Here is a 17,290-nt window from a genome sequence, read left to right as displayed (position 1 = left end):
GTCATAGCTTGGTTACATAGGGACACGGGTGGCACTGTGGTCTAAACCACCGAGCCTCTTGGGCTTGCCAATTGGAAGGTCAGTGGTTCGAATCCCCACAACGGAGTGAGCTCCCGTTGCTCTGTCCCTGCTCCTGCCAACCTAGCAGTTCAAAAGCATGCCAGTGCAAGTAGATAAATAGGCTTCAGCAGGAAGGTAAACAGCATTTCCGTGCGCTCTGGTTTCTGTCACGGTGTTCTGTTGCGCCAGAAGTGGTTTAGTCATGCTGGCCGCATGACCTGGAAAGCTGTCTGTGGACAAACGCCGGCTCCCTCGGCCTGAAATCGAGATGAGCGCTGCAACCCCATCATCACCTTTGACTGGGCTTAACCGTCCAGGGGCCCTTTACCTTTAAAAAGGTAAAGGACCCCTGACAGTTAAGTCCAGTTGCGAATGACTCTGGGGTTGCAGAGCTCATCTCACTTTACTGGCTGAGGGAGCCAGTGTTTGTCCGCACACAGTTTTTCCAGGTCATGTGGCCAGCATGACTAAGCCGCTTCTGGCTAACCAAACACCGTTTACCTTCCCGCTGGAGTGGTACCTATTTATCTACTTGCACTGGTGTGCTTTCGAACTGCTAGGTTGGCAGGAGCAGGGATTGAGCAACGAGAGCTCACCCCGTCGTGGGGATTCGAACCGCTGACCTTCTGATTGGCAAGCCCTAGGCTCAGTGGTTTAGACCACAGTGCCACCCACGTCTTGCCTTTACCTTTACCTTTATCATTGATAAATCTGTGTCTCCTGTTTCCCCAGGTGACACTGACGATATGTTCTTATCGGATGAAGAGATTGTCTCTAGGACTGAGTTCCCAGAGAGCTGGTTGTGGCAAACAGAAATTCTGACTGCACCTCCTAACGATCATGGGTATAAAGTTTTTTATGGCTGCATTCTCCTTTGGAGAACACTGTCTGCTCTATAGACTTAGGCAGCATTCCTATACTCCCTTACAGGAAGTAAATTCCATTTAGCACAATGGGAATTGCTTCTGGGTAGACATGTACAGGATTGTGCTGTATATCTAGTTTGAAAATAATTCCTTCTTCCCAAAGACTAGGAATCTTGAAAGGAATAATCATCAGTGCCTTCACCAAACTACAGTTCCCAGGATCCTTTAGACAATGCTATAAGGGCTAAGAACCTAGACAGCATCTTAAAGAGCAGAGACATTACCTTGCCAACAAAGGTCCATATAGTTAAAGCTATGGTTTTCCCAGTAGCGATGTATGGAAGTGAGAGCTGGACCATAAAGAAGGCTGATCGCCAAAGAATTGATGCTTTTGAATTATGGTGCTGGAGGAGACTCTTGAGAGTCCCATGGACTGCAAGAAGATCAAACCTATCCATTCTGAAGGAAATCAGCCCTGAGTGCTCACTGGAAGGACAGATCCTGAAGCTGAGACTCCAATACTTTGGCCACCTCATGACAAGAGAAGACTCCCTAGAAAAGACCCTGATGTTGGGAAAGATGGAGGGCACAATGAGAAGGGGACAACAGAGGACGAGATGACTGGATAGTGTTCTTGAAGCTACCAGCATGAGTTTGACCAAACTGCAGGAGGCAGTGGAAGACAGGAGTGCCTGGCGTGCTCTGGTCCATGGGGTCACGAAGAGTCGGACACGACTAAACGACTAAACAACAACAACAACATAAGGGCTAAGATGGGATAAAGCTTATGTAAACGCATCATGTAAATTTAGCTTTCAGTTTATCAAAGAGCAAAAGCAAGGATGATGCAAAACTTAATTGCTCTGCTTTTGAGGCAAATTTGCCTGTCTCACACAATGCAAGCATGGATGGGAAATCAGTCTTGTCTCTAGAGATGGCTCTGCTTCCAGGTTCCTCATCCTAGAAATGGAATGAAAAGGAAAGATCCTCCTCCCTGACTACGTGAAAGGGAAGGGAAGTTGCCGAAAGTATTGCACCTGAGCTGTTGCCTGCTACTTTGAACACCAAGCTTCGGAAAGGGTGGATTTCAGTTAGGTGTGAGGAAGAAATTTGGTTCAGTTTCAAATTAAAACCTACCTGCCATATTTCAAGAGGTAATAATCCAGACACAAAAAGAACCACACCAGAACCACACGCAAGAAATTGAAACCAGGACATTTCCTTTAAAATTCCCCCCAAATGGGAATGTAGGACCCCCCCCCCCAAGAGGACATGTCTGGGAATTCTCAGGTATATGACAACTCTCCCTAATTCACACTTCCTGAAACAATATGGAAAGCAAAGAACAGCCTTCCTTAGCGATTCACACTTCTCCAAATTGTGCTTGCGGTTCTCTAAACAAGTAATGTGTACACGATGCACATGCTAGGTGAAGTATGCATAAAAATCCCTTTACGAGGGAAAAATGGTTGCAAAAATGTGTATATTAGGAGAAGTTTGCATTAAAATACTGATGAGTTTTTATGGTGACTTAACAACAGGACTGTACAAGGGTCCCCAATTATAAAATCATAGAAAACGGGAAATACGTAGCCACTCCAGCAACATATCTCTATTTCCTCACATACAGAAACGCAAGAAGAGCTTTCACTCTTGCTAGAAGCTCGGCCTTGCCCTCACCGGTTCTGGTAGGCTCCTATAGAAGAGTCCCGTACGCACAGTGACTTTACGGCGGCCCATTCGGGGAAATAGGAACCCCCGAACATATATATTTTTAGATGTCCTCTTTATGTTGAGATTCATAGAGACACCATTGGTCCTTTGCTGAAGAGGCTTGCCGATCTTTCAGACAAATCTAAACTTAATTCTCTCCTCTTAGGCAAAGATCACAAGACGACCTGGCTGGTAGCCAGATTCTGCACCCAGATTTGTAGGCACAGATCATCCTCTAGAATAAAATAGCTTACTAGGGAAATGCTGAAGTCGCCCTTTGGGGTGCCTCAGGGTCAAATTTTATGGTAGCCCAAATCTCAGTTGTACGGGTGTGTGTATATATCTCAATTTTAACTCATGAGCTATTGCTGCAATCTGCTCTGATTATATATTTTATCTTTATGAACACTGTTTTTATTGTGTTATGCGAGCTGGTCTTTGACCGTAATAAATTACCTGGTGACTTAAAAGCAACAACAACAAAGGATGGTGTGGAAATGTGGGCAACTGAGAGATACTGAAACTGGTCGATTTGCCCATCCCTAGCTTCTGCTTGCTGGTTAAAAGCCCCTGGGATCACAGGGCACCTGAGCCGCCATGTCCCTTACTGCTGGAGGGCGCCTGAGAAGGACGCAGTCGCCCCCTGTCCCACAACGTGGTGTGTGCCCCTGCCCAGGCAGCTTCCTGTGTTCTTGTTCCATCTTAGTCTTCAGCTACACACAAATATAACATGGCACCTTTCTCTCTGAATCCAGGGTCTCATCCAAGACAGTGTCTCTTTTCCTGAAGGATTCCATCACGACTTGGGAGGTGGTGGCTGTGAGCGTTTCAAACACAAAAGGTGAGGAATTCTCGACAGCAGGTGGAAGGCAGGGGCTGGGGAGATGAAAGCAGGCTATGTCCACCTCAGTAAACACCTTAGGTAGGTGTTGTTCAGCTTCTTTTGATTCTCAACCTCCTTCCTTTCCCATTGGCTCTCCTTGCAGGGATCTGCGTGGCTGACCCTTACGAGATAACTGTCATGAAGGACTTCTTCATGGATCTACGGCTACCTTATTCAGTAGTGAGGAATGAACAGGTGGAGATCCGAGCTGTTCTCTACAACTATAGGCATGAAGATATCGTAGTAAGTGATTACTTACAGGGTTATTTGATAGTGATGATTTTATGTTTTGTTTTGTGCAGTTTGTTTTGTGATGTATTGTGTGTTTATTTTTACACTGTTGAGTTCTTAATGAAAAGTGGCTTAGATATACTCTAATAGATAAGTTTGTACTACTACTGATATTTGTGGTAGTGCCCCATCTAAATGTTCTTTTTTATTGTACATTCATAATTTGTGTTCATGATGCTATCACAGCAATCATATGTTAAAAAGTACTGTTTGTGCCTGCAAAGATTTCAGGGCGGTCACACTGATTCATTTCCAATCAGAGCCTGTTCTGTAACTTCTCCTTTTTTCACTTTATTCCCCCAAGCATTTGAGGAATTCAGTTAAGATCCTATAGAATATGAACTGAAGTAAATGATCTTGCTAGCTTTAAGCACAAAATGTGGAAAAGCCCATTTTTCTTCCGCCAGTGGTGAGGATGTTAACAGTACATACACTATCCCACCTCCTGCCAATCCCTAAAGAAGGTTAAAAACACAAAAAGTAAGATGAGCGCTTATGCAAAATCACACTTATGTGGTGTGTCTGTACATCAGGCAGCGCTCCTGGCAAGACCTCGGAGGACCGACTCACTTACTGATCCAGCATTCAGTTTGGTGGCAAGTGTGTTTGTAGCACCAGCTGTGAAGTGGTGGTACAAACATGGTAGAGCAGATGCGGGTGGCACTGTGGTCTAAACCACGGAGCCTCTTGGGCTTGATGATCAGAAGGTTGGCGGTTCGAATCCCCATAACAGGGGCTCTCATTGCTCTGCCCCAGATCCTGCCAAACTAGCAGTTCGAAAGCATCCCAGTGCGAGTAGATAAATAGGCACCGCTGCAGCGGGAAAGTAAACAGTGTTTCCGTGTGCTCTGGCTTCCGTCATGGTGTTCCTTGCGCCAGAAATGGTTTAGTCATGCTGGCCACATGACCCGGAAAGCTGTCTGTGGACAAACGCCAGCTCCCTTGGCCTGAAAGTGAGATGAGCACCGCAACCCCATAGTTGCCTTTGACTGGACTTAACCACCCAGGGGACTTAACCACCCAGGGGTCCTTTACCTTTACCTTTTACAAACGTGGTGATTCATGGTGCAACAAAAGAACCTATAATGAAAACAATGTGGTTCACCAAGGGGAAAGCAAAGGAGACACAGAACCGATCCAAGAGGGAACACTGCCTTGGCAATGGACCTAGTAATGGATCACCGCCCTTTCTCTTTCTCCTCAGGTGCGGGTGGAGCTGATACACAACCCAGCCTTCTGCAGCGCCTCCACTGCCAAGGAAAGATACCGACATCAGGTCACTGTTAAAGGCCAGTCCTCCAGGGCGGTGCCATTTGTGGTTGTTCCGCTGCATCTGGGACTGCATGACATCGAGGTCAAAGCAGCTGTCAGGGGACAGTTTGTGTCTGATGGTGTGAAGAAGAAGCTGAAAGTTGTGGTATGTAATATGTCCAGAGAAAAAGAGCTTCTGAATACCAGCTGCTGAGAATCACAAGTGGGGAGAGTGCTGTTGTGTTCATGTCCTCCTTGTACACTTTCATATGCATCTGTTTAGCTACTGGGACTAGATGGGCCTGTGGACTGAGCCAACAGGGATCACCTTAGGGAGGCAGTAGGATGGGAAACAATGGCTTTAAACATGAGAAAATAATTGGGGAAACATACTCCTGCCAACCTAGCAGTTCGAAAGCACGTCAAAGTGCAAGTAGATAAATAGGTCCCGCTCCAGCGGGAAGGTAAACAGCGTTTCCGTGCGCTGCTCTGGTTCGCCAGAAGCGGCTTAGTCATGCTGGCCACATGACCCAGAAGCTGTACGCCGACTCCCTCGGCCAATAAAGTGAGATGAGCGCCGCAACCCCAGAGTTGGCCACGACTGGACCTAATGGTCAGGGGTCCCTTTACCTTTACCTAGGTGGTGATTACAGACTTTTTTGCACCTTTACAAAAGTATCTGAACACCATGGAAATTCAGTAGAACTCTGGTTTGCACCATAGTGCATGAGCCTATGAGCTTCTTCAGTTCTAGGCAGTACATTCAAGCCATCGCCTATTTTCCAATGCCTGTCGTCTGTCAGTTGACCACACGAGGGCACATCTGCATTTTTCTTTTTTAATCCAAGGAAGTACAGCTGGCTAGGGCAGTTTAAGTTTAACTGGATATTTTGGAGAGAAATCCTGTTTTCGTTCTTTGTAGCCCTACGTAATTCCACATCAATGGTGCTTCCTCAGCGTTGTCACGTTCTGTTATTAGCTTTTTTCAGTGCCATGCCGCTAATTTAACACACTTACCTCACTGCCCATGGAACCTTTGTCATCAGCCCATAAACCTGGGGACACTCTGTTCTGTCACTGCTTCCAGCAAAAATAAGAAAAACACATGTGATCCGCTTGCTTCTCTTTACCCCCACATATTTCCCTGGCATAATTTGATTACTGCTGCACTTTGACTAAACGTTGTTTCCATGTATAGCTCAGAAGTAGGCATCACTAAGTGCAAAGGAGCTTCCTTCCAGGTATATCTACCCAGAGAGGAGAGTGAGTTCCATCTGGGAATAAAGAGTAGCAACAATAAAAATGAAATGGGATGGGGCATGCACTATGTAGAATCGTGGTGGGCACAAGGAGGTGGGGGCATGAAAGCCCTGAAACCTGATATAATCCGAAAACTAGGATATGCCAAATGCACACTGCATGGCGCAGTGGAATGTAATTGTTTTAGAAAACCTTTTTGCACTGCTATCGGCGGCAGGCCTTAGCTCTAGGAAAACCGAAATTTCAGTAGGAAAGTGTAAACATTGTATGTGGGGCTTTTTTTATCATCCATAACTCACTGAAACACAGTTCTCTCAGGTGGGCACCATTGCCATTTTAAGAGAACAAGGGAGGTGGTCATGGCGAGTTCCGGCACCTCTTTTTCTAGAAGAATAGCACTGACTATGGTTCATACCCTAAAAACACAGGAACAAGCAACCTACAAGGCACGTTTTGAGACCTGGATAAGCCCAGAATGTGTGCACTGTACTTGGGCACTGTACATACCTAAGACAGTTTTTACTTGCTCTGAGCCTTTGGGGTGGTATATAAACTTAATTAAGAAAATAAATGGGAACAACTTTAGCTATTCAGGGTATTTAATGATAACTGCAACCTCCACTTGAATAGCTAGGGGTGGGGAAATGTTTGCAAAACAATGCAGATCCCATGACTTTCTGTGGGGTTTGCTCAGGATGAAATTCTGCTGCACTGAATGCACTGTTAATTGGTGGGTGGGTGGGTGGGTGGGTGGGTGGGTGGGTGGGTGTTTTGCACGGCGTGCCATTTGGATTTCCCAAATTTAGATTACTGCTGTAGAGGAGGATGCTTTTCACAAGTACCTCAGGGTCTGAAAAGAGCTCTCTCTTCTCCTGGTGGGCTCTGTCAGCTTGCTAGGACACAGGTGGGCTTCCTAGGGCATCAGGGCTGACCTAAGAGTTGACAGAATGGAATTTGTGACTATCCAGCTGTGGTGGCAAAGCACCATTAAGGACAGGTTGGTGCTGCCTATGGATGAGGGACTATGGACCCCAACCCAGGATTGCTACAATGCCTTAGCTACTGGGGATTTATACGGCTGACCTGAACCTATTCCTGTGTTATATTCAGGCACAAACATGTGACTGAGTCATACTGCATTTGCAACAGAAGCTAGATCTGATGCATATGTTTGCCCTGTCCTGCTGCCTTTTTGAATTGCTCTTTGATGCCATGTTAAGTAATATTTGCAGTGAGACTTGTTCTGTTCTTTCTTCTTGCCCCAGCCTGAAGGGATGCAGAGAAAACTTGTGAGCGTCATTGAGCTGGATCCTGCTACACAAGGGAACAGCGGTAACACTCATTCTTCAGCTTCCCTTTTCCTTCTCTTTCTTCATCCTTGGAAAACTGGATTGACTGGAACCCAAGTCAATCCTAGACTTACTTTAAATTGTATATTTTTCTGCTGCTGCTTCCTCCCCTGTTTCCCCCTTCTTAAATAAATCTTTATTCATTAACATTTCTAAACATTTTTTTTAACTTTCATTTTAACCCAACTCTTAAAGTTTCAAGTTAGTGCCAATGTATTTTAAAAACTTAAATATTTATACATAGTTAGACAAGTAGTCTAACTACTTTTAAAATGAAAGTAAAAAAAAAAAGTTTCTTTTTAGTTAGACTACTTATATTTGTAATAGCTTAACCAAAACTAGTTCATGCCAACCTAGCAGTTTGAAATCACGTCAAAGTGCAAGTAAATAAATAGGTACTGCTCTGGCGGGAAGGTGAATGGCGTTTCCGTGCGCTGCTCTGGTTGGCCAGAAGCGGCTTAGTCATGCTGGCCACATGACCGGAAGCTGTACGCCGGCTCCCTTGGCCAATAAAGCGAGATGAGCGCCGCAACCCCAGAGTCGGTCACGACTGGACCTAATGGTCAGGGGTCCCTTTACCTTTAACCAAAACTAGTACCGGTAACTTTTCCAAAGAGCATACAAGCCACACTGAACACCCTGGGACTTATTTCTGTGTGACCCAGAATGAGTATTACTATGACGGGCAATTGCCCAATTTATTAAAACAAGAAAACAGAATTGACTCTAGATCCAAAAATTCCTTATATCTGCTGTTTGTTAATGAAAAAGCTTGAATTCTGTCATAGCAACCTAGGGGTTACAGTATCTGGTCCCATATTCCTCTGGGTAAAGGAATGCTCTTTGAGGGTGTCAATCTCCATAGAACCATTGAGTGTTAATAACTGCACATGCACAAACAGATCAATCAATCAATCTAATTCTTGGAAAAAATAAGAGGGAACATGGGAAGGTGAGGATTCCTGATCACATGGGTATCCTCCACAGATGCAATAGGCTCCCCACTGCAAAAGCAACTACAATGGTACCTCTGGTTGCGAACGGGATCCATTCCGGAGCCCCATTCGCAACATGAGCAGAACGCAACACGCGTCTGCAGGTCATGATTCGCTGCGTCTGCGCATGCGCGCGATGTCATTCTGAGTGTATGCACATGCGCGAGCGGCGAAACCCGGAAGTAACCCGTTACTTCTGGGTCGCCACAGGACGCAACCTGAAACGCATAACAAGAGGTATGATTGTAATGTTTCTGTCTCGTAATTTTCCTTCTTTTCCTCCCTTTCTTCAGATGGAGTCCAGGAACAACAGGTCCAAGCCAAAGATTTAAGTGATATCGTTCCCGGCACAGAGCCTGAGACCAAAATTACTCTCCAAGGCAAGAACCAGTTATTTTAACATGCAGAAGACTAGGCTTGTAGAAATGAGAATGATCAGAACCCTACCCTGCTCTACCTTTGCGAGCAGCCCACCGGCACGAGGAATACCCTTGGTGCCTGAATTGATCCATACAGCAGGCAGGGCCTCCTCTGCTGATCTCAGTGAGTGTGGCAGGTGGACAAAAGTTTAAAGGCTTTCAAGGGAATAACCCTTGAATTCGTTCTGGAAGCTAACTGTACCAAGCTCCTGGTGCAAAGGGACAAAGGTGACAGAGAAGAAAACTAGCTGGAAGAAGGAGGCAAGAGCTGTCTGTGCTTAGGATCCAGCTAGGCTAAGATTGCAACCCCTACAAGGTCTCTACTGGCTTTCTGCCTGCTTGGGTTCACATATTTGCTGCTGTTGTTCTTTTTGTGGTCAGGAGACCCCGTGGCTCAGATTATTGAAGACTCAATTGATGGGACCAAACTGAACCACCTCATTGTAACGCCCTCTGGCTGTGGGGAGCAGAACATGATCACCATGACGCCATCGGTTATTGCCACCCACTACCTCGACACCACAGGGCAGTGGGAGAAGCTTGGGGTGGATCGCCGCTCCGTTGCAGTCAATCAGATCATGCAAGGTAAGACAATTGGGTGTCTCCAGAGCTGTTCTTCCTCCAGCTCGTGCAAGGGTCTGTCCATGGCTTCTTGAGTCGTTCATCCATAGAAGCACTGAGTTCAGAATCCTCCTAGATTAAGAATGCCACAGAACTGCCTATGCCTCATAGTGGTGGTGCCTGTTCTGCTCTGTGTTAAGATCTTGATGGGGCAAAGCAACCCTGTTCCTCAGCTGGTGTTCTGCCAAAGCTACAAAGATACCAGAAGGGAAAGCTGAAAAGGACACAAGGAAAAAGGCATATGCAAATGAAGAGCAGATGAGGCAGTGCAGCAATTAAATACAGTAGTACCTTAGGTTACAGACACTTCAGGTTACAGACGCTTCAAGTTACAGACTCCGCTAACCCAGAAATAGTACCTCGGGTTAAGAACTTTGCTTCAGGATGAGAACAGAAATCACGTGGTGGCAGCGCGGCGGCAGCAGGAGGCCCCATTAGCTAAAGTGGTACCTCAGGTTAAGAAGAGTTTCAGGTTAAGAATGGACCTCCAGAACGAATTAAGATCTGTAAACTTCTGTAAAAGGGGGATGGAGCAAAGTTTCTTTCTGTGGAGGGTGAGTGCCAGTTGCCTGTCTGGATACATTTGTCTAAGCCAGGCATGTCCAAAGTCCATTTTGGGGGCCTAATCCGGCCCGCCGGTCAGTTTAATCTGGCCCCTGTGGCAGTTTATTTCCTGGGGTAAAATCCTAAAAAAACCTCAACAACTTTGGGGGTGAAATCATGAAAAAGCTCAACAACTGCAATCCAACAACTTTGGTCGGCCCTTTGGTCAGCCTTTCACTTCATCAAATCTGGATCTCTTTGAAAAAAGTTTGGACACAACTGGTCTAACCATGGGTAGGCAACCTAAGGCCCGGGGGCCGGATCTGGCCCAATCGCCTTCTAAATCTGGCCTGCGGACGGTCTGGGAATCGGCGTGTTTTTACATAAGTAGAATGTGTCCTTTTATTTAAAATGCATCTCTGAGTTATTTGTGGGGCATAGGAATTCATTCATATATTTTTTCCCAAAGTATAGTCTGGCCCCCAACAAGGTCTGAGGGACAGTGGACCGGCCCCCTGCTGAAAAAGTTTGCTGACCCCTCTAAGCAGCTGGAGCAGCATTACAGAGTTCCGTTTCTCCTCCTCTCTTTCTAGGTTACGCCCAGCAGATGGTGTACAAGAAAGCAGACCACTCCTATGCTGCTTTTAAAGACCGCAAGGCTAGCACTTGGTAAGGGCAGTTGTACTCTTATGGCTGTATACTTTCAGATCACCAGTGGGCTTTGCAACAGCTTTCACCCCTTGCATACTATTGACCGTCTAATATTTTCATTCTCTTGCTCCCACTAGCTAACTCTTCACCTTTTCCTTCTCTTCACTCCTTTTGGCATGCTTTGTCCTAAATTCCAATTCCCTTTCCCCCAACTGTGCCATTTTTTGTCTCGCTGCTCCCTACCATTGGAACAATCAAATATTTCAGACCAAAATATCTAATACAGCATCCATATTTCCAGCTACTCAGTGTTCCAAAGCCCTGCCCCAATGCTAGAGGTGGGGGACATATTTGTCCAGTTTGAATTTTAATGTGAACCTACCAAATTTTCACTTCCCATTCCAGTATGCATTGAAACATAAATTATTATTATTATTATTATTATTTTACCAACTTTGACTAGCACAACAGCTACATCTGTACTTGTGCAGGGACAGCCTTGCCACTGTGACTCAAGGATTGGTAACTTCAAGGTTGGACTGCTATAATGCGCTCTGTATGGGGCTGCCCTTAATTCTGGTCCAGAGCTGCAGCTAGTGAAAAACGCAGCATCTAGGCTACTCAGAAGTATAGTCTTATTTTATGGACTTTACAATATGGACCTTACTCTTAGCATTGGCTGTCAATAAGATTCTGGGTCATGTTGAGAGTTTTGGTCTTGACCTACAAAGGGCTAAACAACTTGGGATTAGGATACCTGAAGGCATCTCTCTCCTTACTGTCACCCATGAAACCTCAGTTAACAGGAACCAAGGGCAGGGCTCTCTCTGTGGTGGTCTGCTAATTCCGGAACCACTTTTCCTCTGAGTTTTGGCAAGCCCTCACATGAATGGAATGGCCTTTCAGTGTCTATTAAAACCACACCTGTGCTCCCAGGCCTTTGCTTAATTTCATAATGTTATTATATATTTATATATTTTTATTCTTTTCTGGGTCAGCTGCATTTCATTCTGTGCCGTGATTTGAATGTTGGATGGTTATTTTTAAATCATTCTATATTATGTCAAGATGTCATCTGGAAGGTGATCTAGAAATGTTTTAAGAAATAACTATTCCTATTTTCCTAGAGCAGATTGGATCTCTGTGTTATCAACAACCCTTTTAAAACTAAAATAATAATGTAATTATTATAGTCTGGATTTTATGCGTTTCATTTCCTTTTGACCTCGCTGTTTACAATACCCCCCATACCATGTGTATTTAAACCTACACTGCAGGATAGGACACCCTGCATCTGACGAAGTAGACTCTAATTCACAAAAGCTTGTGCCACAATACATTTGCTAGTCTTTACAGTGCTAAAAGGCTCTATTCTGTTCATGATCAGATGGTTGAGCTGAAGCATCTTATTCTTTGCAGGCTAACAGCGTACGTCGTAAAGGTCTTTGCCATGGCTTCCAAAATAGTAAACACTATTAACAACGAGGTGGTCTGTGGAGGTGTGAAGTGGCTGATTCTGGAGAGGCAGAAACCAGATGGAATTTTCCATGAAGACGCCCCTGTGGTCCACGGAGAGATGGTGGTACGCTTTCTTTCTGCCGCTTGTCCTTTCTGATAATAAATCCATGTATTTTCTGGTTCCTAATTCAGAAGAATCAGTTGATAGACTGTCTTGCAGGCACATGGTCCTTCAAGCCTTTTGTCCAATGACAGTTTCCTGCAGGCCAGGTACTTTATGGAGGGGTTCACAAAGAGGACATGGGGGTGAGACACACCCCTACCTACAGCTGCCACTGCGTTACTCTTCTGCAGTGGTATCGTTGTGGAAACCACAAAGGCAAATACGGTAGCTTCCCAGGGGATATGCAATCTGCAAAAGGGGAAGACGTCTTTTAAAATCCTTTGGGTTCTTAATTTTCTAAGGTGGTGAAATTTCTGGTATGTTCAGGCTTGCTTTCCCTGCCTCCACACCACCCCCAACTGCCTGTACTTCTGAGCTATGTTTTTGGTGGGAGATCTGTTTGCGTGAACCAAACACATTCAATTGCTCTTGACCCCCCCCCCCTTTTGCTTCCTTCTAGGGAGGTTATAAGGGAGCTGAACCAGATGCGTCATTAACTGCTTTCGTCCTGATTGCATTGCTGGAGTCCAAATACATCTGCAAGGAGCAAGTCAATGTAAGTATCCTTGAAGTGGCAAGAGACATTATAAGATATGGTCACCTTGAAAATCAATGACTTCCCTTCTTCTCTTTCCGTGGTTCATTTTGCATACCATACATCCCTGCATATTTTACATGAACTAAACCATTCAGTAATCCATTGCTACATCCATTAAAACTGATTTACGCTGTTGAATTTATCTTAATGCTACCAGCGTTTTGAAATCAACACAGTTTTCACCCATATATTTAATAAACATTTTCCAATCTTCTTTAAACATACATTCTTCTTGTTCTCTTAATCTACAAATTAAATCTGCAAGCTGCACGTATTCCATCAGTTTAAGTTGCCATTCTTCTTTAGTTGGGCCCTTGCATGTTTTCCATTTTTGGGCTAACAAAACATGGGCCACAGTAGTAGCATACATAAATAGTCTTTTTTGACACATGGAAATTTCCCTCTGAATTATCCCCAACACAAAGACTCTGGGTTTTTTGGAAAGGTACTTTTAAACATTTTTTTTCAATTTATTATATATCATTTCCCAATACTCTTTTACAACATAATCACATTCTCAGTTCTTTCTCACGTTGTCCACTTTTTGCTACTTCCTCCCTGTTAACCTAGTCATAAGCAGAACCACAACCTTAATAGCCTTTGGGACCCAAGGGAGTGACTCAACTAGCACTGCAGTTTAGCTGGATGGGGTTAGTCAGGGCAGCAGCGAGGTTGAGGTTGCTCAGGCATGCCACTTGAGCCAATCCTGTGCTTCCACCATTGAGCCGGTGGCAGCCCAGATCCTGTCACCTCCCTACCTGAACTCCATCCAGGTAAGCTGCAGTGACAGTGACACAGGCTGCTGCTTGCCGATGGTGGTGGTGAAAATCACCAAAAAGGTTCAGTGTGTATGTGTGTTTCTAACTGATGGGTGGCAACATGGTTTTCTGTTTAATTTTTTTGATGGAACTCCTCATTTCCCTTCAGAATTTGGCATCATTCCAGATAAGAATGGTTATCTCCATTGATGACCACTTTTGCAGCAGAAACTTCTAACTGCTCAGAAGCGCAGGAGCACATAACAATGTGTTTGCTCCCCCAAACACTCCTAACATATCTACTCTTCTCTTCTCTTCTCTTCTCTTCTCTTCTCTTCTCTTCTCTTCTCTTCTCTTCCCTTCCCTTCCCTTCCCTTCCCTTCCCTTCCCTTCATCCAGATTCTAGAGAGCAGCATCACCAAAGCTTCTGAGTATTTATTAAAGCAATATGGGACGTTGCAAAGACCTTACACCGTGGCCCTCACGGCTTATGCTTTAGCCCTGGCAGGAAGGCTTAATGATGACAAGGTACTCATGGAAGCATCAAGAGGTACGTTTGCAGCAGCACACTCAAAGTAAGAAAAAAACATGGCCAGGTTTTGAAGATGAGCTGCTCATGTAAGGAGCAGCTTGGAAGACTACTAGGAAGGAGGACAGTGGTAGCAGCCAGGCCAAAAGCAGCCCGTAAGCGGCTGCCCTGTGGGAACTGGGAATGCTTTCCAGGGTACCAAGGGAGTATATCCTGACTCCATGCACCCTTCCCTCTCCCTCCTGGCTGCCTTTTTCCTTCTGCTGTTGGGGAGAAATGGAAAGGTTGTGTTTGCAGAGCAGCACGAGAAGGAAAGGGCCCCGTGGTGGTTGTGGGTGCCAAATGAAGCCAAATACAACAGTGGAGGGGAAAGGGACTTTTTGCATTTGCTCTGCTTGTTGGAAGGGGATGCCTGAGCCGACGAGGAGAAGAAGCAATGTTTGAGTCCCAGACTCTTAAGTTTATGGAATCAGTGTGTGAAGCCTGAAAAAGAATGGCTGAAATGCTGTTTGGTTGTGAGTGTTTGTGCCTGTGTGGATGAGCCTTAGGGCTGTGTTTTAATTGTTGCTGGCTTCTTCCTTTAAACAAGGGGGTGGTCTAGATGACACTTGGGATCCCTTCCAATTCTACCATTCTATGACAAATGGATGTTTTGTTTCTTGCACTGGTTTTCAAAATTCTGTGACTCATTAATCCTCTTCCATAGTTGTTGTAAATTTGTTCATAAACATACCATAGCATCACAGCAGCTTGGCCAATGGCTGGGGGAGGTAGGAGGCTTGCAGGCAAGTGAGAGGCAGTTTTTAATTTATAATGTATTGTATAGTACATTGATAATCTCTGAATGGAAACTGGTGGGAATTGGGTGGGTCCTTAGGACATTGAGCTCATCCGCCCACCGGGATCTGTTTAATGAGGATCTGTTTCATTGCTGATATATAGATAAGAATCGCTGGGAGGAATATAATGCTCGCACCTACAACATCGAAGGCACATCCTATGCTCTGCTGGCCTTGCTGAAAATGGGAAAATTTGATGGTGTTGGTCCCATAGTCAAATGGCTGACAGAGCAGAAGTATTATGGAGGGACATATGGACAAACCCAGGTGATTGTTTGCTTTATTCTCCTTCTGCTGCTGCCAACAGCAGTTGGACTGCTTAAAAACTGAACTGTAGCCTGTATTTGCACCTAGTTCTTAGTGCTCAGCCTGGTCTAGGCTATACCACTTTAGTTTGCTGGTGGGGTCTCTTATGCTTTACCTGCAGAATAAAAGGGACGCGGGTGGAGCTGTGGTCTAAACCACTGAGCCTCTTGGGCTTGCTGATCAGAAGATCAGCAGTTCGAATCCACACAACGGGGTGAGCGCCCGTTGCTCTGTCCCAGCTCCTGCCAACCTAGCAATGTGAGTAGATAAATAGGTACCACTGCTGCGGGAAGGTAAACAGCGTTTCCGTGCATTCTGGCACTTGTCAAGGTGTCCTGTTGTGCCAGAAACTGTTTAGTCATGCTGGCCACACGACCTGGAAAGCTGTCTGTGGACAAACGCCTGAAAGCAAGATGAGCGCCATACCCCAAAGTCGCCTCTGAGTGGACTTAACCATCCAGGGCTCCTTTACCTTTTTACCTTTACCTGCAGAATACAAAACAATTCCCTGCCTATTTGCTCTGATTTAGCACTAAAGAGCATTTTTTCCCCTGGGAAAGGACGGGGGCAAGGGAAATATTGCTCAGACCCATGCTTTCTAGGAACAAGGACATAAGAAAGTGTGGAGGAGCCCTAAATTAGACATGCCTATTAATTTTGGTTCTCCAGCAAAACAAAATGTCCTGGATTCATCTAAGATGCTGCATGTGTGTAACAAGGTTTGTTTGTGCAGTGGGGCTTTTCTAGAGGATTCGGGGAACTGACAGAACAGGTTTAGGGGGAACAGGTGAGGGGGAGTCCCATTATGCCAGTACAAATGGTTCTGTGTGGTCACTTAGAGCTTCATTGAATTCTACCCTGTGTACAGAAATTCATATATTAGGGGAAAGTGAACAGGAATGCATATATTAGTAAAAATAATACACAAAAGCACACTATATTAGGAGAACCTATTTGTAAAAATGTTTCAGAACACAAAAAAATGTCAGTTAGGAGAAATTTTCACCAACTTACAAGTTGTTGTGGAAATTTGCAGAACTGAATTTAAGTTTGGGGAAATGAGAAACTTGAGAGAGACCAAAATTGACAGATTTGTCCCTGAGTGTGCTCCAGTTTCCTGGTAACCTCCATTAGCAAACTGTCATTTCCTCTATGTCTAGGTGGGCACCACAAGCTGAACTCACTGAACTCCCATCTTCTTCCTCCCATTTCAGGCAACCATCATGGTATTCCAAGCTCTTGCCCAGTATGAGATCGACATCCCTACCCATAAGGACCTCAACTTGGATGTTTCTATTAAACTGCCAGAACGTCAAAATCCATTTACTGTCAGGATTGAGTATGCGAATGCCCTCGTTACCCGGTCAACAGAGGTACAGCATTGTTTTTACTTCCATTGTCTCCTAAGACACATACACATTAAATGTTTATTTATTTGTATCCCACCTCTAGTTCAAGCCACGCTACCACAGGGGGGAAAACAACAGTGACAATAATCAGTACAATGACATCAGTCAGTAAAGAACACAATCCAAAAGCATACTAACCCGCTTTGTTTCTTTAGACCAAGCTCAATCAAGATTTCACCGTGAAAGCAACTGGCACAGGAAAAGCAACTATGACTGTTGTGACGGTATATAATGCAAAGATACGGGAGGAGGCAGAGCAGTGCAAGAATTTTTCTCTGCGCGTTTCTGTTGAAGATGTCCCACTGTGTAAGTTTGAGTGGTGGGTTTA

The 17,290-nt window shown here is 45.0% G+C and overlaps 1 protein-coding gene across 1 annotated transcript in view; it reads left to right on the top strand.

Annotated features, from left to right (window-relative positions):
• Window positions 1-17,290, top strand: part of C3 (complement C3) — a 55,145-nt gene that overhangs the window by 20,580 nt on the left and 17,275 nt on the right. The window contains exons 18-31 of the mRNA XM_080988026.1: window positions 793-904; window positions 3,395-3,480; window positions 3,626-3,765; window positions 5,018-5,230; window positions 7,590-7,656; window positions 8,962-9,048; window positions 9,469-9,672; window positions 10,845-10,920; window positions 12,322-12,484; window positions 12,984-13,079; window positions 14,279-14,429; window positions 15,351-15,514; window positions 16,768-16,926; window positions 17,118-17,268. Of these exons, the coding sequence (XP_080844152.1) occupies window positions 793-904; window positions 3,395-3,480; window positions 3,626-3,765; window positions 5,018-5,230; window positions 7,590-7,656; window positions 8,962-9,048; window positions 9,469-9,672; window positions 10,845-10,920; window positions 12,322-12,484; window positions 12,984-13,079; window positions 14,279-14,429; window positions 15,351-15,514; window positions 16,768-16,926; window positions 17,118-17,268 (1,869 nt within the window). The remainder of the gene's footprint in view (window positions 1-792; window positions 905-3,394; window positions 3,481-3,625; window positions 3,766-5,017; window positions 5,231-7,589; window positions 7,657-8,961; window positions 9,049-9,468; window positions 9,673-10,844; window positions 10,921-12,321; window positions 12,485-12,983; window positions 13,080-14,278; window positions 14,430-15,350; window positions 15,515-16,767; window positions 16,927-17,117; window positions 17,269-17,290) is intronic.

Source organism: Podarcis pityusensis, assembly GCF_964106645.2.
Source record: "Podarcis pityusensis genome assembly, chromosome: 17".
Lineage (NCBI taxonomy): Eukaryota > Metazoa > Chordata > Lepidosauria > Squamata > Lacertidae > Podarcis > Podarcis pityusensis.
Note: the sequence above shows the minus strand (reverse complement) of the source record. Positions and strands in the feature narration are given on the sequence as shown.